Source organism: Panthera uncia, chromosome A2 (assembly GCF_023721935.1).
Source record: "Panthera uncia isolate 11264 chromosome A2, Puncia_PCG_1.0, whole genome shotgun sequence".
Classification (NCBI taxonomy): Eukaryota; Metazoa; Chordata; class Mammalia; order Carnivora; family Felidae; genus Panthera; species Panthera uncia.
In genome coordinates this window covers 90,469,835-90,496,762 of record NC_064816.1, presented here as the reverse complement: position 1 = coordinate 90,496,762, position 26,928 = coordinate 90,469,835, and the positions used below count along the sequence as shown (strand labels likewise).

The window sequence follows — 26,928 nt, the reverse complement described above, 5'->3', positions numbered from 1 at the left end:
GAAGGGAAGGGAAGGGAAGGGAAGGGAAAAAAGGAAGGAAGGAAGGAAGGAAGGAAGGAAAAGGGAGGAAGTGAGGGAGGGAGAGAGAGAGGAAGAAAGAGAGAGGGAAGGGAAGGGAAAAAAGGAAGGAAGGAAGGAAGGAAGGGAAAGGGAGGGAGGGAGAGAGAGAGAGGAAGAAAGAGGGAGGGAAAGGAAGGGAAAAAAGGAAGGAAGGAAGGAAGGAAGGAAGGAAGGAAGGAAGGAAGGGAAAGGGAGGGAGAGAGAGAGGAAGAAAGAGGGAGGGAAGGGAAGGGAAGGGAAGGGAAGGGAAGGGAAAAAAGGAAGGAAGGAAGGAGGGAAGGAAGAGAGAGGGAGGGAGGGAGGAAGAGAGAAAGAGGGAGGGAAGAGAAGGGAAAAAAGGAAGGAAGGAAGGAAGGAAGGAAGGAAGGAAGGAAGGAAGGAAGGAAAAAGGAAGAAAAACATGAACTGACTCTATGCACTCCTTGTTCAGACCATGGCTTCTCGACCTTGGCCCTATTGACACTTTGAGCCAAACAATTATTTCTTGTGAGAGGCTGTCCTATTCATTTGTAGGACATTTCACAGCATCCCCTGCCTCTTGATGCCAGTAACACCACCACCACTCCCTCAGTTGTGAAAAACAAAACTGTTTCCAGATGTTTCAAATGTCTCCTGGGGAGCAAAATCAAGAACCAGTTGAGAACCACTGATTTAGAATGGAAAGATGCTACTTTCCCAGCATCCCGGTTGAAACTAAAAGAATCACGATAATAATGAAGCAACTCAGGGATGTGGATATGCTTTAAACTGAAACCAATCTTATCCATATATCCTTCTCCTGGCCCTCCTCAGAAACCACTTAAACTGAACCATAGGGGCGATATCCAAGATGCCTGGACATTACAATAATTGGAAATTCCACACTTTTTCAAAAAATTCCTCCACTAACCAAAAAAATGCTTCAATTTTCACCAGCTGGGCATGTCTGATATATGACCACAATTCTGAAGACATCAAATATCACAGATTCTTTTGAGGGTCTCCAAATCAAATGATCAAAGAACTCTGATAATAAAAATGGCTAACAGAGACCAATACATTTAAACATTGTCTAACAGGAAAGTTATTCCTATACCATTTAGTCTAGTAATTGAAATCATACTTCTCGCCTAAACAGTATCCCCATTGTCACTTTTGTCAAAAAGATTAGGCATTGTTTGTTTATCTGCTGCAAACTAAATGAAACCAGCTGTGCCAATGAACCAGACTCCAATGCCTTGTCTTCTTCCTCTAAAGGAAGTCAGAGCTGAATCTGCAATAAGAAGAGACTTTAGGGTTTTTAGAATTAGTAGATGTGGTGGGTGGGCTATTATCCTCCTTGGCTTAGGTAAGGATAAGAATTCTACTTTTTCAACTTTCACCTAGACACAAAGAACCCTGGATCTGAAAGGTAAAAGGAATAAACTCATTTACTTCCTTAGCTTTTTTCTTTTTAATCCAGTTCCTCTAGTCGTACATACGTTGTAACGCTGTATTTTGTGCCTTAAATTATAAGCTAACACTGACAACATTATCATACTATGATGCCATTTTCATACCCTGTGAGTAATAATGTGGACACAGGCTCGATCTTTAATGCAAATGGTGATAATAAGCTTTGGCCTGTGGACTCAAAGTCTAAAAGAAAATCAGAGCAGGCCTAATGAGAAACAGAGACTGGGCCTCGGGAGCATCCTGCAGCAGAGCTCATAAAATGTAATCAGATTTGTCTCTTTTGTACAGAGTTCCCATTTGTGGGTAGGCAGCCTCTCAGGATGCTAGAAATCAGCATGACAATCCAGGTGTCAACACTTAAGATGGAAACTTCAGTGAACCCGGAGTTCAGTGTTTTCCATCTGGGGATTTCTGATTTTTAGAATTCTTCAAACTCCTCCTGATAGTGTTTCAATGGAGTTGACCTTCAGGGCAAGCAGTAAGAGCCACCTCTTTAATCTCACATATTCTGAAAAGGTGGTTAACTGCCACAGCCTTTCTTCTTGCTGCTGCTTGTTTTAATTAACAGCATTTCTTCCCCCTATTTCTCCTGGGGCTTTCAAGAGCTCTTTGAAATGTGTTTAGTATAGTTCAGTCTTGGTTTGGCATAGTCTCTCAATTTATGAGGTCGTTTCATTCAAGTTCAATTATTCAGCACAAATTGGCAGAATGAAATGCTAAAAGAAGACTGGCACTTTCAATCACATAAATCTTATGTTACATAAAGTGAGCAAATTCCTCCATTGTTCTTATTGACCTCTGAGATAACAATTTACGGCTGGCACAAACCAGTGTGGGCAGGCTTCTCTGCTTAGCAGGCTCCCGCAGGAGTAAGGCTTTGGCAACATCACCTCAACAGAAACTGAAGATAAGCAGAAAAAAATGACCAGAAATCAGGACCATCTGTAGGCTGACTTGGTCTAAATAAGTCCAATGCTCTAATTCCAGAGATGGAACAAAGACCTGGCTTTTCCTTTTCTAAGTGACATGAAGTATGGGAAAATCAAAAGCCTCACATCCTCCCTAGATAAGTAGGAAAGAAAGGAGAGGACTCTGTTCTAGACAAAAGGAAAGGTTCATAACTTCTCAGCACTCGTGGCAGGTGCAGAAACCTGAGACGGGGGGCGGGGGGAGGTGGAGAGCTCAGGTGTCTAAGAGAGACTTGGGTGTACTCTGCCTACAGATTCCAGTTCATTGAGGAGCGTGTGGTCCCCACCACATCTCAAGACTGAGGTGCTGTGGTCACAGCTCTTATCTACATCAGCCAGGTATTTATGGGGACTCACACAGAAACGATCCACCAACCCTGACCAATTACATTGCTTAAAGCCAATTCCACTTTGGGGCACCTGGGTGGCTCAGACTCTTGATTTTGGCTCAGGTCATGATCTCAGGATCAAGCCCCGCATATGATTCTGTGCAGACAGTCTGCTTGGGATTTCCTCTCTCTCTCTCTCTCTCAAAATAAATAAGCTTAAAAAAAAACCAGTTCAACACTTAAACATAATATTTTTTGCTTAATCAAAATTTGCACAATAATCCAAATGAATCAGTTTGCTTTTACTTTAACAAATTCAGTGGAAAGTCTGACAACAAAGGGTGAAAGTCTCACTATATTTGCTTGGAGACCACAGCCCAAGACAACTGTCCCAAGGATTCCTATGAATACACGCAGTGATGAGGGAGGCTTGATTTAAAAGCAATGAGGCTTAGCATTATCCTCTGCAGTTCCATCCATGCCATTGCAAATGGCAAGATTTCATTCTTTTTTATGCAAAGCAAGTCAAAGAAAGACAAATACCATATGATTTCACTCATATGTGGAATTTAAGAAACCAAACAAATGAGCAAAGGAAAAAAAGTAAGCGAGATTGAGAGAGAGAAAAATCAAGAAACAGACTCTTAATTATAGAGAACAAACTGATGGTTACCAGAGGGGAGGTGGCTGGGGGGATGGGCTAAGCAGGTGATGGGGATGAAAGGAGAGTACTTGTCTTGATGAGGACTGGGTGATGTATGGGAGTGGTGAATTACTATATTGTATACCTGAAAAGAACATAACCCTGTATGCTACCTGGAATTAAAATAATTTTTTTTAATTAAAAAAAAAAATAAAAGCACATGAGACTGTGAGTTTGATCAGTCACCCCTGGAGAGAACATATTTTAAATGCTTTAGTCAACATCATCCTCTCTTTCTTCCTTTTGAAAACCCCATGCCATTTTACCTGGGCCTTTTGTTACTGTATTCTAGCTCATATCAAATATACTACATTCTAACTTCTATAGAGTTAGGTATGTGGACCATCTGCCTTCAAGACTGTGGAGTCTCCTAAGGTTAGAATCCACATGTGATTCATCTCTTCTTCACCTACAGTATAAAAAGGGCATAAAAACAACATAATAAACACTTGTCATTGGTTGAATAAGCTCAAAAAAATGTTAACAAGTCTCTTAATATATACAAGTCCCTGGGATAGGGAGCCTGAATGGTTCAGTCGGTTGAGTGTCCGACTCTTGGTTAAGGCTCAGGTCATGATCTCACAACTCATGAGTTTGAGCCTCAAGTCACACTCCATATTGATGGCTTGGAGCCTGCTTGGGATTCTCCATCTCCCTCTTTCTCTGCCCCTCTCCTGCTCATGCTCACGTGCACACGCTCTCTCTCTCTCTCTCTCTCTCTCAAAATTAAATAAATAGACATTTTAAAAAAATCCCTTCAAAGGTCCCTGAAAGCTAAAAAGATGATTTTGAGGTTCTAAAGACAATTTTAAATGCAAAATATTATACAATGCATAATTTCTTTAATCTTATATTAAATGTTACAGGGATTTAAAAGAGAGAACATAATCAGGAAACCAAACCAGGATAGAGATCAGTAGTCAGAGTGATGATAAAATGTCTCCCTTCCTCAAATATGAACACACACACACACACACACACACACAGAGAGAGAGAGAGAGAGAGAGAGAGAGAGAGAGAGAAAGCATCTTCAAATGGAAGAACACTGGTTTAAAAAAAACAATCTCTACTCAAATATGAAAATGTGGGAAGTCCAAAGCTTTTATTAAAAAAATTAAAAAGCTTAGTTGTGAGTGTTGTATGTTGACATGATTGCAGTACCAGTCATATTCTTTAGAACCAAGCTCATTATCAACAGGGCTACACAGTATAGAAATCTTAGTCAATTTCTCCCCAATCTATATGTCTCTACAAGAATAAGAAGCTGAAAACAATTCAAGGTAATAAAAAGCCTCTCTATTCCTTCTAAATTTTCAAAACTATAGCTAACAGCGGGGCGCCTGGATGGCGCAGTCGGTTAAGCGCCCGACTTCAGCCAGGTCACGATCTCGCGGTCCGTGAGTTCGAGCCCCGCGTCAGGCTCTGGGCTGATGGCTCGGAGCCTGGAGCCTGTTTCCGATTCTGTGTCTCCCTCTCTCTCTGCCCCTCCCCCGTTCATGCTCTGTCTCTCTCTGTCCCAAAAATAAATAAAAAACGTTGAAAAAAAAAAAAAAACTATAGCTAACAGCAACTCCATCTAAGTCAACAAGTACACAAACTTTTTGGGGGTGGAGAGGACAATATCTTTTGATTGTATTATTTAAAGAAGAACTATGAAATAAAAGATGACATAATATATACCATAAGTAGTAAAAAAAAAAATACACATACTGTCATAAATTTAGTGCCAAATTAGTGAGGTTTGAAATGCACAAGTGTTATGGATTGATTATGTCCTCCAAAAAAGGTATATTGGAGTTTTAGTCTCTAATACCTCAGAATGTGATGTAAGTTCTTTGGAAATAGGGTCTTTACAGAGGTAATCGAGTTACAATGAAGTCATTAGGGTGGGCCCTAATCCAATATGATCTCTGTCCTTACAAAAAGGGAAAATTTGGATACAGACACACACACACACACACACACACACACACACACACACACAACATCATGGGAACATGAAGGCAGAGATTGAGGTGATGCACCCACAAGCTAGAAGTGCCAAAGATTGCCAGCACACTGCAGAGACTAGGAGAGAAACAGGGAACAGATTCTCCCCTACAGAACCAACCCTCAGAAGGCACTAACTCTGCCGACACTTTGGTCTTAGACTTTTAGCTTCCAGAACTGTTAAAATACAAGTTTTTGTTGTTTAAGCCACCCTATATGTGGTACTTTGTTTGGGCAGCCCCAGCAAATTAATACAATGAGGTTCATGGCAAAATCCAAACTTGACACGTGTAAATCAAGGCATATATGTAAAATGCTCACAGACTAAAAAATAGTGAGATCCCTACAAATGCCAGGCAGTTTTACCGCAAGACAATGATAGCTGCTCTCAGAGAAGATGCAAAAGATAACGTTTAAAGATAGAGGCAGGGGTGCAGACATTGCTGGGAGAATGGTGAGGAGTCACAACACTTGGCTGGCTATTTAAATTACAGCAGTTCAGGGGACACATCAAACAAACTCAGCTCTCAAGCCTTACTAGAGGCACCTAACTATTGTGCTCTGGCCTAACCCCACCACCTTCAAGCAAGCAAGCACAGACAGCCTGTCATCTCTTAAAGCAGGTGAGTGGTCAATGGCTTTCATCTCCAGCTGGAGGAAATTAAATGCTGCATGTGACCAGCAGCCTTGAAACTGCTTGAGAAATGCTGACGAGATATATTTAGGCCTGCTGGAGTGAAGAGTATTAACTGTCCAGAACTGTCCTTCTCAAAGATTGCAGATACTTAAAAGGCAGTCTTTTCTTTTATTCAAGCATAATAAATGAAGGATTTTTCAACTATCTCCAAGATTTTGACATCAATCTTACAGTTAAACATTTAATAGAGTTATTAACTTACACTTGGATATCAGCTGAGTATATCTTTTTTGGGAAGGCACTTCAAAGTAATTGGTGTGTTTCCTTATAATGAAATAATATGTTTGCTTCTATTTGATTCATGATTACCACAAGCCAGAGCATATGTGAGAACCATCTGGAATATTCAACAAGGACCAAGGCTTTCCAAGGCAGGCCTTATACTGTTGAAGCAGTGTTGTGTAATGGTTAGGAAAAGAATGGCTTCAAACCAGAGAGACGTGAGACAAAAAAAAAACTTTGCCACTAACCAACTGTACACACTTGGACAAGTAGCTAAAACCCGTCACGCACCAGGATTCCTAGTCAAATGGAGATGATAATAATAGGAACTATCTTATAGGACATCGTGAGGAATAAGTAAGAGAATGGATATGATATATAATGATATACATTACACAGAATAATTGCTTAATCCAGTGTAGTTATCCTTATATTATAAACATTAAATGTAAGTAGTTTTTATAAATTAGAGAAATCAATATTTTTCCTTAAGAAAGAATATAAAGTTTGACATACAACTTCTATTGAAATTTGCTCAACAATACTCAATAATGCTCAAGCACCCTAGTTAAGTCATTGACAGCCCTCTAGACTTGGTTTGGTTTTTTATTCCCCATCATGTTGATTTTTCATTCAAATTTTTTAAAAAGACTTTTTTTGCAAATATCTAAAATCCCAAAGTTAATACTACTATTTTTGACTTCTATTATTCCTGCATCCTTACTTACATATCTTCCTTTGTCAGAAGTATTTCTTCATCCTCTTAAAAACCATAAGCAAAGGTATAAGACTACATTCCAGAAAAGCCAAAGATTAACAAAATTGCCAAAATTTCTAATTATATGTTTAGAATGATCCTTCATTCTATGTAATTAATTAGGTTAAAGTTTCCTATCTTCCATAATAACTTAAAAGGGACAAAAACAGGGATGGTTCAGAAAATTATTTTTCAACATTATTTGGTAATAAGGTTATTAAGGTAAAACAAGGCTTGAATCTCCTACAGTTGTTTGAAAAATAGCATTATATTTCTACATGCCACTGAATACAGTAACTCTGTGCTCTTAATCAATAAGAGAGAGGGAGGAGGCCTATCAGAAACATAGAGGGTAAGCTCTTTAAGAATACAAATTTGTGCCTGACCTCAGGATAGCATGAGGGTGGGGGTGGAAGACAAGAACAGGAGGGAAGGGTTGTTTCTCCAAAGTGAAAACTATATGTAGCATGATGCCAAAGTACACAGGTAGGAAAAAAGAAAAAGTTTGTGTTTCTTTTAAATTTAGTGACTTCTGAAAGATGAAGTAAAAGTTCAATCTAAAAAGACACAAGGATGGCTAATACATTTAGCTTTGTCAAATCAGTACTCTTCTTCATAAGCAAACATTAAATCACCAAGAGAAATTAATCGTATCATTCACCTGGAAATGAATTCTCATTCTAGGGTTTCGGCTCCAATGTCAGGGGGGGAGGGTAGGACAGAAAAGATAAATTGGACAAGTCTGCAAACTGTTTGCTAGCAGAGAAAACCAATTCTGCTGACTTTTACACTTCCTAAAACAACAACAACAAAAGCTGAGAGGGGAAAATCTATTGTCATTTTAAATGAGAATTAATTAAATAAATTATTTAATATTATTAACTATTAATAATTAGTATTGAGAGAGCAGGTACATTTTAAATGTGAACTATTCAAAAACGAATGAACTTACTTGCTTTTTCCTTTGTAAACTGTAGCATAAGATCCTTCCCCTAGTTTTTCCAGTTTTTCGTATGAGTCAGCTTTTCCAAATTTGGGGCTGGTTGGCTAAAAATGGAGCAGAGGGTAAACAAAACAGATTGTATCAAACTAATTAACAATAAATAGGCCAATTTTGCTAAAAATGTACAGATTCTGACTCTGTAAATAACTTTTTTCTAAGAATACTTATTCTAAAAAACAACATAACATCTATTCAGGATACAAAACTCAGAAGATGCAGGTGAACAGAACATAGGGTAGAAAGTTTAAATAAGCTATCCACCAAGACAGAACCACTATTAATATTTTGACATCTCTCCACGTTGCTGCAAATGGCAGGATTTCACAGGAGGGCACTTGTTGGGATGAGCACTGGGTGTTGTATGTAAGTGATGAATCACGGGAATCTGCCCCCAAAACCAAGAGCACACTGTATACACTGTATATTAGCCAACTTGACAACAAATTATATCAATATATATATATCAATATATAGATATATATATATTTTTTTTTGATATATATATATATATATTTTTGATACCTCTTCTTCCAGCACTATGTGCTAAAGACTGCTTTATTACATAAAAGTAGGATTACACTATACATACTGAGTGTAATCTGCTGTTTTTTCCACTCGATATATTATGAGTATTTTCCATGTCATTATATAATCTTCTAAATTAGGGCTGGCTAATCCAACCTACCACCTGTTTATCTCACAAACTTAGAAAAGTTTCTACTTTTTAATGGGGGGTGGTGGTCAAAAGAAGAATAAAATTTCATAGCATGAGAAGACTACATATGAAAATCAAATTTTAATGTCCACAAAGTTTATTAGAGTGCATTCATGCATGTTCATATACACATAGTCTTATGACTTGCAAGCTATTACAGAGTCGCAGCTGCAACAGAGATGATATAGCCAACAAAACTGACACTATTTACTATCTGACCCCTGTTGCAAATCATGACTGTATAATATGCAGCCATTTAAAGGCTCCTCCAATATCTCTTAGCAATAATGCAAACAGATAATCAAAGACATATCAATCAGATATTACTCATTAACACAAAAGGAACTGTCTTATGTATTATAAACCAGTCTTTAAGGTTTAGCTGCAGCAAAATAATTCTTCCTCAAGACATGGTACATCCCATCAAGACCATAAAAGTGCTGAGTGAGTAATCTCACTCTTACTGTCCCCAGCTCCTGCCTCAACTTTCACCAGACAGCAAGAAATGGGGAGTGTTGTCCTCCACGGGGCAAGTTATCAATTATTTTAATATCACTATAAAAAGGTAATATCAAAACATATCAGAAAATGATAATTATAAAAGGAATTAAAAGCACCTTAAGGGGATTATCGAATCTCAGAAATTTGCACAGAGGAGACAGCTGAGAGTGTGGGTATTTGGGCTAGAAAGGCAGAGAGAGTACTGAAGAAGCCATTACCCAGAGAAAGGATGGCAATCTCCCCCATCCCCAAGCTATAATCCCTGTCTCTCTCATACAATCACTAGAGATGATTTACAGGAAACAGAACAAACTGATAGCAATTCTCAAACACAAAAATGAGCATATAATCCAAAATCACAAATCATTTCAGGAAAACCAACACCTTGGAAAAAAAAGGTATAAAATTCAATGGGCAGATAAAGTAAAACCCTGATATTATAGTTGACATTGCAAAGAATAACTCTGAGTAAAAATAACCAGTATCATCAAAGAGATTTCAGAAGCTATCATATCCTTTAAGAAGAAACAATTAGAGATTTATTTAATGAATGAATTAAAATATTCAATGGGCAGTGAATAAAAGAACCAACATACATGAAAAGTGATATGAAAAGTGTTTGAACAGAATTCTCCCAGAAATGTTTAGGGGGAGGTGACATCTAAATAGAAAATTTATCCAACCAGGATATTTTAACACACAATAATGACTACAAAAATACAATTAAGCAACATTTTCAAAATAAACAGTGAAAATGATTTTGAATCACTAACAATATACTCAAAATAGTCTTCTCAGTGGGATGGAAAAGCTGCAATTTTACCACTTACAGAAAAAAAATCTAGATATAAAATTCTGTATTATCTCAATATAAGACATAGTTGGAATGATGGGGGAAGTGCAGAAAGGCAAGGAACACTAGGGAAAAAAAGAAGCATCAGCAGGTTGAGATTTCTTGAATTGGACAGACTGCAGATACTGAGTAATGCCAAATGCATATGTTTTGGTATGTTTCTTAACTCTTAAAAGATAATCACAAAAATAACATGAATAAGACCTACAAGTCCCAAACAAATTAGGGACAAATGAATGGAAGAACACAATGTAATGAGGAGGAGGAGGACAGTAAAAAGTGGAAAGTTAGAGGAGGGGGATGCTCAAGAACAAAACACGTTAAGTAAAAATTCATAAAATAAGGTTAAGTCTAAACATATCAATCACATCAACCAATAACCTTGATTACAATAAACATAAATGAACAAATTTCTTCTCTTAATAGAAACTTTTCAGACCAAAAAAACAAAGAAAGTCTAGCAATATGCTCTCCAGAAGAGACAGAATTAAAATAAGTAAACCTGAACATAAAGGAGTAAAGGGAAAATACGGCAAAAAAAAAAAAAAAGTAATTTTACAAAATAGTGCATTAAAGCAATAATGAAGACAAACAAGATAGAATTCATAAAACAACAAATAGATTAAAGTTGTATACCCCATAAAAATGTATATTAGAATCCACAAAGAAATTTAATAATCATGAAGGAGTATGAGTCAATTAACATAGTTTTGGAATGTATCAAACAGCTGCTAATAGCAATAAAATGAGAAATTGTCAAATTCACAGTGATAATTGGCAACAAACATACATCACTCAGACATCAACAAAGCAAGCAAACAAATGAAGGATTTATAAGCTTGAATATTAGAATTACCACTTTAATCTAATACACATATTAATATATATTCCTTTCAAGCACACATTTTAATTCATAAAAAAAATGACCATAGATTAAGCCACAAAGAAAATATCAATAGTCAAAACTGCAGGAACATTTTAAGTTACTTTTTCTAAACACAATGCAATAAAATTAGCAATTAAGAACAAAGGGAAACATATATTTTAGGCATGTGAGTTAAAAAGAAAATCAAAAAACGGGGCGCCTGGGTGGCGCAGTCGGTTAAGCGTCCGACTTCAGCCAGGTCACGATCTCGCGGTCCGTGAGTTCGAGCCCCGCGTCAGGCTCTGGGCTGATGGCTCGGAGCCTGGAGCCTGTTTCCGATTCTGTGTCTCCCTCTCTCTCTGCCCCTCCCCCGTTCATGCTCTGTCTCTCTCTGTCCCAAAAATAAATAAAAAATGTTGAAAAAAAAAATTAAAAAAAAAAAAAAAAAAAAAAAAGAAAATCAAAATTGAAAATTCATAAATAAATATGTGGCACTTAGGACATGACATTTTAAAGCCCAAGGAATACAGCCAAATCAATACGTACAAGAAAATGTACATATATATGAACATACAAGAAGAAAGGTTGAAAGTAATATGAATTAGACATAATAGGAGAAGATTAATAAAGACAACGGACCACGTATTCTTTTCTTCAAGAAACTTGTAAGGTATAAACATGTGTTGAGCTGAATCAAGTAAAACTTAATGGAAAATTACATTCAAAATCGCCTGACTAGTCCTGTGTGGGTTATGTTCTCATGCATTTTTCATCACCGGGAAACAGCTTGCGAATGTCACACTTTACCATCACCCTTCTGAGCCCAAGTTTTAAATAGAAATTTTAAAACCTATATTAAACTTCAGTATAAAATGATCTTCAATGGGGAAAATATTGTGTTCACAGTTCCACTCTAAATTATTTAAAATTAGAATGAAAAGTCTGTGTTTGCTTTTGTGCTCCTTTAAGAATAAATCTAATCTAAGTTAAAGAAAAAAGCAGCAGCAGAAAATTACCTCTTTACTATTAGGAGATAAACTGCTAATGCGTACTTATAGCAAGTACAAGACATAGTCACATAAAACTAGTACAAGAATGTGAAGTCAGTATTTTCTCTTCCTGAAAAGGCACAAATAATTTTCTAAAAATGATATATTTGATTCTTCATAAACTGTCTTATATATTAGAGCTGGTGTAATTGTTTTAGGATACAGATCACACTAAATGTACTACTTAAAGAAAGTGAATTGAGGAAATTAGAAAAACAAAGAGAATACACTTTCAAAAAAAAAAAAAAAATGAACACCCTCATTTGTCCATAAGAAAAATCAAGTAAAAGAAGATGCTAAATGGCACAAAGTGGTCTATTTATTTAATTAAATGGATTTGGATGCATTAACTGCCACGGTGAAAGTATACCCTATTAATACTGTGATGGCAGAAAATTAATATTTGCCACATTGGATGGTAAGACAATCAATGTTATTTTCCCTGTGAAACTGATGGATAGATTGTGGAAATACACTATAATCTAAGATCAATCATGCTAGCTTCATAGCTCCATTCACATGTAATGTCTCTCTAAACATTTCTATCTTCAAAAGAACGGGTCTATGGAATAGGCCATGTCTATGAGATAGTCTGAGCTTTAGTCTTGTAAAGTCAATCCCCTATTTTAAGTAAACAGAACCATTCTGATCTCTAATTAGTATGCATAGAAATAAGGAATCCAACTGCTAAGTCATCAAAGAGGCCAATAATAAAATACTTCCCATCAAATGAGTGAAATTAAGAATAATTCTGAAGGGACGGTCTTATTTTATTTGATAATTAAAGTTCAAGCCTTTGGTTTGTCTATTTTTTTCTTGCAGCTTTTTAAAATCATATTTAAGTAAAGATGCTAGATCAAACCAATATGTAGTTAGTACTAAATATTATCTTTGGCTCTTTGCTGTCAGGTGCATGAGTGGATTAGAAACAATTTTATGGGGCAACTATTCTCTGTTTATCACATCCTTAGAGTGCAGGCCTGAGATAGCACTTTAGAGAATTGGAAATACAGAGGGCTAATCAGCAATTACCAACCAATACTAACTTCACAGAGATGTGGAATTTAGTGAAATAATATAAATACATTTTTTTTAACAGAATAAAGGTACAGAGACCATCAATTGTCTGGACCAGTGGAGGGGAACATTGGCACAGATAATGAAAAAATGAAGATAATATTCCAGCTGAATGGTGTCTGCCACCCTGCCATGAAGGACATGCTCATGGCCCTTGTTAGCTCTAGTTCATGGTTTGTGTAATTTACAGTGACAGCTAGTTAATATCAAGTGTTTGCTATGTGCCTGGCTTTGAGCTAATCACTTCAAATACATTATCTAACTTTAATTCCTATAACACCACCCTGAGGTTGGTTCTGTTAGTATCCTCACTTGAACATGAGCAATTTAAAGACTGGAGAAGTAAAATAATTCATCTAACATCCTGTAGCTAATGGCAGAGCTAGAATTCAAACCAAGTTAATTAGAATCAAGAACCTATTTTCTTTACCACTACTGCACTGGAAGAATCTTCCCATGGAGACCTAACTCTCATGGAAGAGGCATTAAATTCTTCTTGAATTTATCATCTACTGAAACCCCATTCCTAGAAGCAGGGATGTGTTTTTTAACTATATTTTTATAAACCGCATGAGAATACTTCAATGTTCATTCTAATGACACCATGACACGGCTATAACAATGTCTGGAATTTCATACTGAATTCACTGAAAATGATTTTAACCTTCATAAATAACCCCTTGCTTAGCATTACTGATGATGCCCTAAATTGCAGGCAAACCACAATAACAATCACTGCACTACTACTGTATTATACTATAATTTTGAGAGTGGATGTGAGGGTAAGGTGGGAAGGATTCAATCAGAACCACGTAGCCTTGTTAAATGAGAATTTCAAGTGAAATATGCCTTTGCTCATTTTTTTTCTGCCTTTGATTTCAGAAAGAGGCTCTATCATCCTGTATTTCTAGCCCTATTACACAGTCACACTAAAGTAATCCACACTTGATGGATAACTTGGTTACAAAATAGATCTAGATGCCACACAGAGAGATAGATCCAAGCACCACAGGTGGTTACATCATGACAAGGGGGCTTGGTTCTATCTGGAAATGTTCAAGTCCCCACAAGAAGAAGGCAATGCCAAGATAAGACCCACCCCCGCTCCCCCCAAGGATAAACACCTGAGAACTAAAGTAGGACTCTCATGTTTCTCATGTTTGCACCTTCTTCCCCTCTCTTCAGATTGGGCCTGACTATCATGGGATATAGATTTTTCTGGAGATGGGAGGAGACAAATTTGGAGGACTTGGTGGAACATAAAGAGGACCTTAATCTAAATATGAATTTCTGAAAATATGTTCTCTTTAAGCTTAGCTTATGATAACACAGCTTAATGAAATCCCTTCTAAATTGGGCTAGCAAGAAAGGCAATGTCCCATAGCACTTCCAATAGCTCTAGCCATTGAGGAGCACAGCTGGGTTGGAGGAGGTGGGAGGAAAAGGGGAAGGAAAGCTTGTCTTGTCAGTGACAGTATTAAATGCTACCCAGGGACTAGACCCAGGAAGAGTGGGCACTCAAGATTAATGTCTGAAATAAATAAAATCTGTCAAATTACCTCTTGAAAGATACCAATTCAATTAAAATCACATTCTTTAGATCCTGCCTGAATTTTAAAGTGCCACTATCTAGACAAATTCAGGAAGTACAGGTGAATGTGATGGTCTCCGTGATCAAGGTCCTCTTGGCTTCTTGATGTCAGTCATGATTCCTAACATAGACAATGACCAGTAATGTCAGTGAAGAGATATATACCCAGTTGGGAAGACGTGGCATTACACAATATATCTACCACAGTATTTCCAAGAGACAGGAATGGTATCCTGTTTTCCTCACTAAAATACAGGCTCAGCACCATGCCACTTCTGTTCACTTTCTCCCTCGTTCTCAACTGTGCCCTTGAGGCCTATTCAAGATAACTAATACATCAAAAATAACAATAAAATAAAGATATGGCATTAAACCTGCTGGCTCTTGGGTAAAGGGAGTGTTCTGATGCCTATCAGCTTTTACAAATCTTTATAATAATATCTGTCCTAAAACCCATGCCAGTGGGTGTGAAACAATCAAACCCATACACTATCAGATGGCATATAAAGTGGCAAAACACAAAAATTGTTACTGCCTCCATTTTCTGCCCAATGAAGAAGAATCCAAAGGAAAATAGTCTTTCCATTTAAAAGAAAGAGAGAGAGAGAGAGAGAGAGAGAGAGAGAGAGAGGGAATCATAAAATACCCTCTTCCATCGCAATAGGGGAGAGAACAAAAAGATTGTAGGTAAAAAGGACTCCGAATAAAACAGAATATTACAGCATCATTCTAAAGAGGAAAAGAAACCATTTCCAGCTTGAGGAGAAAAGAACAAAGACATTTTTTCCAAGGCATATTGAATGGAGGCAAAAACCCCTATAAAGAAAAGAAGCAAAGCAGTTTCCACACAAAGTAAGTGGCCTGATATATAAGAAAGACTTCCCAGGGTAGAACAGGAAAGGGTAAGCCCAGTAAGAAACTCAGGAAAGAGAATCTAAACGAAGTTAACAATAGGAGAGAATCAGTATAAATTTGTAGTTAAACATAGTAGTTTTAACACAGGTATTAATCTCTCCCCCTCACCAATCTGTACTAAATTGACAGTCAAGTTATAACTCACAAGGGCAAACAGAATAGTAAGAAGAAGATTGCAGACAAGATAGATACAAACAAAAATTAGGAGACTGGAGGCAAATGGATGGTAGGTCACTGACTAGGACGATGACCAAAGGCGTAAACCAATTAAGAACAAACTCAGTTCATACTCCAGAATTCCAGAAACACTCAAGAATTAGAAGCTGAACTTTAACGAGGGGCCAAAAACAAAGTGCTTAGTTGGAATGAGTTTAAGAAACAGGTCCTTTCCCAGGAACTTGACTTTCTGGATCAGGTGTCTGCCCTTCCCTGATCCCTGCAGAGGCTTATTCTCTGAAAAGGGTGAACCAGACAGGCTCAGAACTGGGACAGACACCAAGCACAGTGGAAATCAGGATGAAGAGCCATATTGAATGAAAACAAAGCACAAGACAGCCTGTGCAGAACTGGGAGACACTGGGAGACACTTGAACATCTCAGAAAAATAGCAGTTAGGCTTTTGTATCCTAAAAAATAGATCTGTAAGTTTACTCAGCCAAGGAAAAAGATGGATTGATCCTGACATGTGATAGCCTTCCTATGAAATGACTAGGTCTTTACTGCTATTGCCTATGCTGAGCCCTGCCTGTTGACAAGCACTGATGGCACAAAGAACTTCCTATCAACTTGTTTGTACATTACTCATAATATGAACTCAGCCAACAGTTCTATCCAAAGGCATGATCTAGACTCACCAAAATTAAAAATCTTAACAGGCAAGGCAGAGACCAAAACAAACAAACAGAAACAAAGAACTCAAAGGAAACTGGAGATAATTCAGGAAGTATAGTAAAATAATTCCTCAAAATTTCTCTAAGCTATGTTTAGTATCTTCAAAAACATATGAGGCAACATATTATTCATTGAAAAAGAACAGATTCATTAAAAAAATTTTTTTAATGTTTGTATATTTTTCAGAGAGAAAGAGACAGAGTATGAGAGGGGGAGGGGCAGAGACAGGGGGTGACACAGAATCCAAAGCAGGCTCCAGGCTCTAAGCTGTCAGCACAGAGCCCAATGCAGGGCTCGAACCCATGAACTGTGAGATGACCAGAGCCAAAGTTGGATGTTTAACTAAGCCACCCAGATGCCGCTGAACAGGTTGATTTTAAAAAGAACATATGAATAAGAAAGAGCTTCTGGAAGTAAATGTCAGCAACAATTAAAAATTTAACTGAAGTGTTAAAATTTTTTTAAATACCCATAAAGCAGAGGAAATCAAAAAGAAAATGAATATACAATAAAACAATATTTTCTGAAATTGAAAGAAATTAATTTCAAAATTGAAAAGATCCCCTAAGTCCCAAGAAAAAGGTACACATCAGGGATGAAAGGAAAGTCTTAGAAGTTTCCATAAAGAAAAAAAGCAGATCACAAAGAATGAATTAGGAATCAGAATAGTCTATGGCTTTAAATAACAATATAGGGACAAAGCAATGTCTTCAAAAGGCTATGAAAAAATTTATTTTCTAAGCTAGAATCCTAAACACAGATTATTAATCAAGTTGCCAAGTATGAATAAAAGCATAGGTGTATGGCAATGACATAAACCAAGAACAAGACATATAACCCAGAGCTTAGGTATTTAACACAAAAATGATGGAAAAGAAACTTCTCAAGAAGATGGTGAAGGGAAGCCTCAGGACAGCAGGCTTGGAGATCAACTAGTCCAGACTGGATTAGAAGGAATGACAACATCAAGGACAATCTCAGGGGGAAGAAAAACTGACAGGTTCCTTGATTCTGATTTGTTTCAGAAGTTTTATAATGTTACCAGATAGTCTGGAACCTCAATTTGTGATTGTAATTATAATAATTCATAGGAGGCAATTATGACTAAGAAAATCTAAAAGTTATCCAAAGAAGGATAGAGTTGTTGAATCACTTTGTTGTACACCTAAAACTAATGTAACATTGTGTGAACAACTATATGTCAAGAAAAAATAAATTTTAAAAAGTTATTCATGGAACAGCGTGGCTGGGTGGCTCAGTTGGATGAGCGTCCCGTTCTTAATTTCAGCTCAGGTCATGATCACATGTATGGTAAGACTGAACCCTGAGTCAGGCTCTGCACTAACAGCACGAAGCCTGCTTGGGACTCTGCCTCTCCCCCTCTTGCTTTCTCTCTCTCTCACTCAGAATAAATAAACTTAAAAAAAAAGTTATTCAAGGGTCACCTAGGGTGCTCAGTAGGTTGAGCATCCTACTTTGGCTCAGGTCATGATCTCAGGGTTCATGAATTCAAGCCTCACTCACATCAGACTCACTGCTGTCAGCGCAGAGCCCACTTTGGATTCTCTATCCCCCGTTTCTGCCCATCCCCCACTTGCACTCTCTCAAAAATAAACATTAAAAAAAAAGGTATTCAAGGAAGGAAATTTAATCATAGTATATCATGTTGTCTTGCTATGAACAGCATTTATAGCATCATAAGATGGCAAATACTACTTATTAAAAGCCAAAAAGTAGAGGAAATATATTTGGGGATAAGACATAGCAGAGAAAATCCTCTCCCAAATCTAGAGGCTTGTTCAGATTCAGGTTTAATTTTGTTGGTGTTTTGTGTTAACTTCCACTAGGACATCATAATGTTTGGCTGTCTCTCTTTTGGTGATGTTAGTAGGTATTGACAATCATTACCTATATATATTAACTTGTCAGGGATTACCAAATTGTGATTCCTAAAGACACGATCCTTTCTTTATTTATTAGTGGGATTATTTCTAAAAGAGAAATTCACCCTCCCCCATCAAAACTAGGTAAATCTGAGGTAAATTTTATATAGGAATCACAGAAAATAAATGCTTAGTCATTTGCTTTTTTACCAGTTTTCAACAATGATTCTTGTTTTTATAAAGATTTCTCTTGGGTTTCGTATGTTAATTTATAACATCATATCTCTAATTTTTCCAATTGCTTAGAGTATTTCCATTGATTCCTTTGGACTTTCCAGATATGTCATCAAAAATCTGCAAATAAAGATAATTTCACCTCCTAGGTTGCTTTCATTATCTGTAAACATGTTACTCTGCTCTTTTTTCTTTTTTTTTTTTTTCATAGTTTTGTATGGGATTTAACCAATAATTTTTCTATTGGCTAGTTTTAGCAAAATGAACTATTCAGTAGTTTAAGATAGGGGTGTGGCCAAGATACCTTTTCTAGCTTCCTAGAATAAAGTTCTTTCATCTTTTTCATGAAGTTAAAAAAATTAAGAAAATCTAGCACACACTCTTCCCCCATCTGTTTTGCCCCAACACTTCGTTCTGGATCATCCATTTCCTCTGTCCCTGTTGAACGTGACCTGCACAGAAGTCTACTTCAACACTTCTATTCAGTACAGGGATCTGTCCTGGAAAGGTGCTTCAATTTGGCTTTCTAGAGAAGTCACAAAAAGGCCAGCAGACCACTCTAATATCAGTAGACCACCATGGTCTCCTTGCATTCATCTACTCACAGAAGCAATCCAAGTCCCTCCCAGTTGCTGCTATCATTGTCCTAAGAATGACCCAACAAGCTGCAGTGTGTACCTGATCATAACGGTAATGGGGGCTTTCTCTGACACAGCTTTCCCTGAGCTTCCAATCTCACACTTTCTGATACCACGCAGTTCTGAAAACTATTAATGTGTTCCCCTCACTCCTATTTTGAGGTTCATGAGTTACATTTTCACCTGTATTTGTTGTCATTATCCACTGGTTTTGGTTTTACTCTACTCGTTGTTCCAATCACAAGAGGAGTTCAAAATCTATTCCACTGCAATACTCCCAGACTCCTCTATTTGATCTTTTAAGCTATGTTCAAGCATTACTTTAATAAAGATAAAATTTAGCTTTAGAGAGAAAGAGATACCAGAAGCATTAAGCAAGACTCAACTTTCCTTAATAAGAATTGAAATTAATTCCTTATTAAATATTAAAAATATTGAAACCCCATTGTTATCATTCATAGTGCAACAGACACAATGACTTTTAAAACCACATGACCCCTAGTAGCAACAAGCATACCCAGCACCCACATCTTGGTTTCTAAATACCACTTTCCAGTAAAAGGAACTGAGATTCTTTGGAGAATGGCTAGTTTTAGGTCTGGGGCTGGGAAAATACAATACAAGTCAAAAGTGTCTTGTAGGATCAGAAAGTAAGGAAGTATTCAAAAAACAGAGGGATGAAGACATCTCAAAAGGACACAGGACCCAACCTAAATGAGTTCCCAATGACTAAAGTAGGAAGAATCTAAGCAACAAAAGAAGTAACTTACCAGTAGATTATAACTAGTATTACAGATAAAATACAGGACAACTAGTTAAATTTAAATTTCAGGTAAACAGGAAATAATTTTTTAGTATAAATATGCCACATTGTAATATCTAAAAATGCCAGTTTCTATACACCATTTAAAGGCTGACATATAATAATACTTTTTAATGCTTATTTATATATTTTGAAAGAGAACACACATGAGTGGGGGAGAAACAGAGAGAGGGGGGGAGAGAGAGAATCTCAAGCAGGCTCCGTGTTGAGAGTGCGGAGCCTGACACAGGACTCAATCTCACAAATCGTGAGATCACAACCAGAGCTGAAATCAAGAGGCGGATGTTTAACTGACTGAGCCACCCAGGTGCCCTGACATGTAATAGCATGAAGATAACTATAGAGTAAAACACATATAATTCTCTTCCCATAACATAGGCTTAATCATTTTCAACAACTTCTTTCATTCCTTCTAAATGCCACTAAAATTTCTCCCAGGAGTTAGGGATATATCTATGACCTAGATAGATGTTACCTTGCACTCACAGGCCAGTTTGAGGAAAAAAAACAAACAAACAGATAATCAATGATCCTAACAAATGCTGCATTGATAGTATTTATTTCAGCTTCATTAACACAAAATGTGACAAGATTTGTGCAGTGTCACACAAGTGTCAATACTTTCCTAGCAGTTGACATTTCTGGCTCTGTTTTACCCTCATCAAATTTAATATTTAATATTTGTGAAATGGCATGGTTCTTAGCAAGATGATAGAATCAAAATTCTCTTAGCATTCTCCTCTTAGCTTTTAAACTGTTAGAACATCACTCAAAGGTTCTTAACTGTAAGTTAAATTCGAAAATTAATTTTTAAAATTTTTTGATATTTATTTAGAGAGGGAGGGAGGGAGGGAGCACAAGTGGAGGAGGGACAGAGAGAGAGGAAAAGAGAGAATCCCAAGTGGGCTCTGCACTGCCAGCACAGAGCCTGACATGGGTCTCGAACTCACAAACTGAGATCATAACCTGAGACGAAACCAAGAATAGGACGCTTAGTCAACTAAGCCACCCATGCACACCTGAAAACTACTTAATTTTAAAAGATCATAAGGTTTTTTAGAAGGTTAAACACAGGCCAGTTTTGGGAATATAAGTTTCAGTAAATATTTTACAGTCAAAAAGCAGCATTCACCTCAAAACATTATACCTCCTTAAGTCTAAAGGCAGGACTTGCCTTAATACAGTGTGAGTTTAGAAAATTTCAATATGATGAATAGGATTTCTCTTTAAGAAGATCAATTTTGGGGTGTTGGGGGGCTCAGTTGGTTAAATGCCCGACTCCTGATTTAGGCTCAGGTTGTGATCTCACAGTTTGTAAGACAGAGCCCCACATCGGGCTCTGTGCTGACAGAGTGAAGCCTGCTTGGGATTCTCTCTCCCTCTCTCTCTCCCCTTCCCTCTGCTAGTGCCCTCTCTCTTTGTGTCTCTCAAAATAAACATTTTTTTTAAAAGATCAATTTCAACATCTACCTCTTAAATTTTAAAATATTTGCACTGAAAACAAACTCGTATAAGACAAGTGAACAAAATTTAACACGAATTCTGAAGTGACATTCTTTGTCATTTGTGAATTTGCCAAACTTAAATCTATCTTTACTGCCCACAAAAACAGGGAAGTTCAATATCCTTTGCAAGGGTTTGAAATAGCAAAGGATCTTTAATTACAAATTCCTCTACCTGGAAACAACTAGGAAAAAAAAAAGAATTTTCCAAAAATAAGTTGAATCATCTGTCATTTGCCTGCTGGGTCCTTATGAATAAAGAGTCTGTACATAGATTGCGTGCTCTCTCTCTCCCCCAAAACATTAAACCACCCTGTGAGAGAATGCATAATCATGCACTGATAAAGCCTCTTGCCCTCTTCCAGCACAGCAAGGTACAACTCTAAGACGGATACTGCGGTTTCCCTGCTGATAAAGAAGACTGTACTTACCGAGCTGGGGCTGGAGTGCCGCCTAACTTTTGGTGACTCTTTGCCAGTGGAGGAGGACTTGAAGTTAATGCAAGCATTGTTCTCGGAATGCACCCTCTTTACTTGATTAGCTGGTTTCTCAAATGGGTCAAAGGTGCTCTGTGTCCTCTGAACCCTGACTTTTTTATCCTCAGGAATTGTGTCCAGGGGTTTGATCACTGAGTCCATTCCCTGGCAGTTCCGTGTAGACATCTTTGTGACACATATCTAGGAAAGAAAAAAAACAAATTCAGAACTCTCCACTGAAATTTTAATATCACTGAACACGCAATTTATTATTCTAGAAAGCATGCCAATTTCCATTTCAGGAAATACCCAGAAAGGCCACATTCTAAAAACTATACCAGCTTAAATCCCAATATGAAAAATTCTTCATAATCATTATGCTTATATTCATTTAGGGCAGACACTAAAAACGCTATCCATAAAATGAGAAGCTTAAGGTTCAGACTACTAGTGACCTAAGAAGGTTCTTGAACCCCATCACATGTTTTACCATCTGCCTGCAAGTGGGATTACTCTGAATCATTAGGAAGTTGGACAACTTGCCTTAATAATAATAATTGTTTTTTAAAAAATCAGTTGAGCGAAATTAGATGGGCATTTTAACTGATGGGTCATCATAGAAGCAGCTAACACAGCTAGAGAAAAAGGTCATCATGTTTTTCAAAAGTACATCTGTCCCCATCCTAAATTCATCTCCAAACTGGAATCTAAAACTTGAGCATATAAAAGAACTAATGGTTAGAGATGTTGAAAAATTGAAAACAGTGTTTTTTTTCTAATATCAAAACTAATGGATGCAAAGAAATAATACTGTAAAAGAGAAACACGGAATAACTTTCATTTCAAAATCCATAAGACCCCTACTTGCTTCCCAACTTCCCTCACTCTCTTCCTACCCTGCCTGCCCTACTCTCTCAATTTATTTTAGTTTCTCTAACTTTTGCCCCATTGTTTTCCACTTTATGTTCTAAACCTTTTATTCTTCCTATACTCTGAAGACTTTGTTGTTCTTATTAAATAACTTTATGGCTTCTGGCTTGTTTGTGAAGCTAGGTAAACTCTCTTGTTCTCTCTAGAGAAAAGGCAACTCTGAAACTGCTTTTAAAGGTTTTTTTTTTCTTGCTGTGAAAAGTCTCCATGTCTTTATTTTAAAAATCAAGAAAACAGAAGACATTTAAGAAAACCCTGGACAATTAAAAAGAAAAATTCAAAGTATTTGAGTGTTATATATAGGATGATTCCATATGAGGAGCACATGTGTCTAGTGTGTGAATAGATACAGATAGATACAGATAGAGATATATATGAAGACACACAAGTACAGATCTAGATACAAATATATGTATATGTATGTATGAGCACAGTAAAGGGTACAGAAGAAAACACCAAAACTGTTAACATAAGATACCTCTAGACATATGGAACTAAATTGGTAAAGGGTAAGATTACTAATTATTTATAGACCCTGTACTGTTTGAATTGCATAATAAACATATCTGGCAATGTAATTTTTGAAAACTGCTAAAGTAGGAAGGTATGTTTAACTAAATTATGCCCTTTCTTAAAATTTTTTAAACAAACAAAAAAAAGTTTAATTAAATCTTAAGCATCAGCTCTATCCTACAAGTATATCTCAACTGCAAAGCACAGGTTGAATTTTAATTAAGTCAAATGAGAAGGATATCATCATAAAACTGTTGAAGATGTCTTAGAAAGACTTAAGACAGATTTAGTGATAATTCTGACAAAATGTGTGCAGGATCTATATACAGAACTTACAAAACATGGCTGAGAGGAGTAAAGAAAAAAGGAAAAGAAACCAATTCATGGGTCTTTCAACTGACTGTGACACTTTCAGGAAGAAGCTAATCTCTGTTTCAGCCATAAAATATTACCAGTTTCTTACTTAACTTAAAAGGAGATTTACATATGCATATATAAAGCAAATGAGGTAAGGAATGTATATAAAATGATAATATAAAAACATGTACATGTGGACTGAATTGATACACGGATAACAGGAAAATGGTGACTATATTTGAACTCCAACTCTATCCTTGAAGATAGCACCAGGAAGCAGAGTGCCACAGAAACATCTCCTACTTTTGCAAAAGGAGACTACAGAGCTCACCCTGCATTCCATTTAACCCAATATTCTACTTTTTATTCAAGGTCCTTGAACTATCTTAGTAAAATATATTTTATCACATAGAATATTAGCTTTTCTCTATATAGGAAAATATGTGAAAACCTTTTTCTAGATATAGGGGGGAACTTTATGCTGTAAAAATTGGTAACACATGGAGACCAACACAGCCACAGCAACAAATATTAGCAAAGGCTAAATGACAAATGTCACTTCATCATGTCAGCAGAAGAAAGAAGAGTTCTAAGGGCACCATCAAAGTTGAAAGAATAAACTTAATTCTTAACAAGTTCATGAAACTGCATAAACTCATATAAACCTGTCATTTGCTGCTCTTTGTGCTACCAGTTCTCACAAAGCTAAGACTCACAAGATTACTTGTGAAGTTTAGGAGACAGAGGGACTCCGACTGGAAATCTCGATAAATTCTCTGAGTCTATACAATTTAAATAAGAGAAATTGTTAGAGAATCTACTGCAAGTAAGGTCTTATCTCCTTCCTCATATTTTATATCAAGGGTCCTACATTTATTTATATGTTCAGTCAGGTAGCCTCTCATTTTATAGATATAACTATAACATACTTGATAATTGTAAACATCAGTGTGACCTATGCCCCTAGGAAAACCAGCCTCTCTAAAGTATTCTACCATTAAAACAAAAGAGTGGCAGCCTTTTCCTAATTTTTAAGATGAAAAAAGTATTCCTTTTTTAAGTTTATTTATTTATCTTGAAAGAGAGAGAGAGAGAGAGAGAGAGAGAGAGAGAGAGAGAGGCAAGTGGGAAAGGGGCAGAGAAAGAGGGAGAGAGAATCCCAAGCAGTCTCCATGCTGTCAGAGCCTGAGCCTGACATGGGACTTGATCTCAATAACCCAGAGATCACTTTCTGAGTCACAATCACTGAGCCACCCACGTGCCCCAAGGAAAAAGTTATTTCAACAAAATTTTCTGAACTGAAATATTTCCCACATTCTTAAGCACTTCACATTTATCATTTTTGTCATCTACTAACAAACAACAAAATACAAGTAGAAACTATCATTAACATAAAATAAACTACTTGGAAATAGTATACTTATGTGGAAACATGCCTATGGTTGTGATTTTATTTACTACATTCATAATATAATTTCTTGCTAGTTAGTTTGTAGTTCATATGATAATTTTAAATATTTCAGTATCCCATCGCGGTTTGCAGAGTACCATATTTTCCAGGTATCCCATCAGCAGAACACACTTGAGGCTCACTATCTTCTTATCCAGTTCCATGCAGGCAAGAATGTTGTCTACATTACTGCACCCTTTTCCTACAGTGCCTCACCTGGTGCCTGGCCCACAAGAAAGCTCAATAAGGTTCTGTCTAATTATCATCAGATCTAAGAAAGTTGAGTCAAAGAAATAGTCTGGCTCTGTTGCTAAAAGTACCGAATCTCTGAAACATTTATTATTTAAAAGCTATTGTCAGAAAGACAGCAGTCCTGACAGGAAAAATAATAAACATACATGTATATGCATAAAATGTATTAACAAAAGATTTTTTTAACTACAAGCTCATTGTGACAGAATTTTAAAATGACACTTAATGTCCCTCACCTTTGGAAGGCAGCTATGCTCATGACTATACCCTAAATGCAATGTCTCTCACCTTTGAATAATCCCCTCCCTTTTGAGTGTGAATATGATGAGATCACTCCCATGATTATATTGTGTGATATGGCAAATGAGAGATTATCCTGAGTGGGCCTGACCTAGTGAGGCAAGCTCTTTAAAACCAGAGAGTTTTCGGGGCGCCTGGGTGGCTCAGTCGGTTGAGCGTCCGGCTTCGGCTCAGGTCATGATCTCACAGTCTGTGAGTTCAAGCCCCGCGTCGGGCTCTGAGCTGACAGCTCAGAGCCTGGAGCCTGCTTCTGATTCTGTGTCTCCCTCTCTCTCTGCCCCTCCCCTGCTCATGCTCTGCCTCTCTCTGTCTCAAAAATAAATAAAAACATTAAAAAAAAATTTTTTAAAGCAGAGAGTTTTCTCCAGCTAGTCGCCGAAGAAAAAGAGAGATGTGACGTGGGCATCCTGGAAGAAAGCAAACATTTCATGCCGTGAACTGAAACGGAGACCACACGGCACAGCACTGTGAGCAGCCTCTAAGAGCTGAGAGTGCTCGCTGGCTAACAACTAGCAGGAAAATGGGGACTGTGCTCCTGTTATAACCACAAGAAAATTATTTCTGCCAACAACAGTGATTGAGAGGATCGTGAGCCCCAGGTAAGAACTACAACCATGCCCAACATCTTGATTTTGAGTGAGCCCAAGGGCAGAAAAACCAGCCGTGTTGCTCCTGGACTACAGAAACTGAGCTAAGAAGGTAGTAAGTTTGTGGTGATATGTTACACAGCAATAGAAAACTAATATGCTTACTTTACTGAAATTGTTTAAAGTACTTTGATATTTGAGCAGAATGTTCTTAGGAACATGTCGCAGATACCATTTCCTGAATTTGATATACTGTATCAGATTCAGGAGAAAATAAGTGATGATTCTTATGACTACTATCAGTAAATGACCATATATCACGAGTTTTCTGCAGGATGTAACTCCATCAGCATTATAACATCCA

The 26,928-nt window shown here is 37.0% G+C and overlaps 1 protein-coding gene across 5 annotated transcripts in view; it reads right to left on the bottom strand.

The window, feature by feature from the left end:
• CDK14 (cyclin dependent kinase 14) overlaps nt 1-26,928 on the bottom strand; it is a 626,953-nt gene that overhangs the window by 441,279 nt on the left and 158,746 nt on the right. For all 5 annotated transcript variants that reach the window (XM_049641422.1, XM_049641423.1, XM_049641421.1 and 2 more), the window contains 2 exons: nt 22,131-22,376; nt 8,112-8,206 (listed from right to left, as the gene is read on the bottom strand). In XM_049641422.1, coding sequence (XP_049497379.1) covers nt 8,112-8,206; nt 22,131-22,376 — 341 coding nt within the window. The remainder of the gene's footprint in view (nt 1-8,111; nt 8,207-22,130; nt 22,377-26,928) is intronic.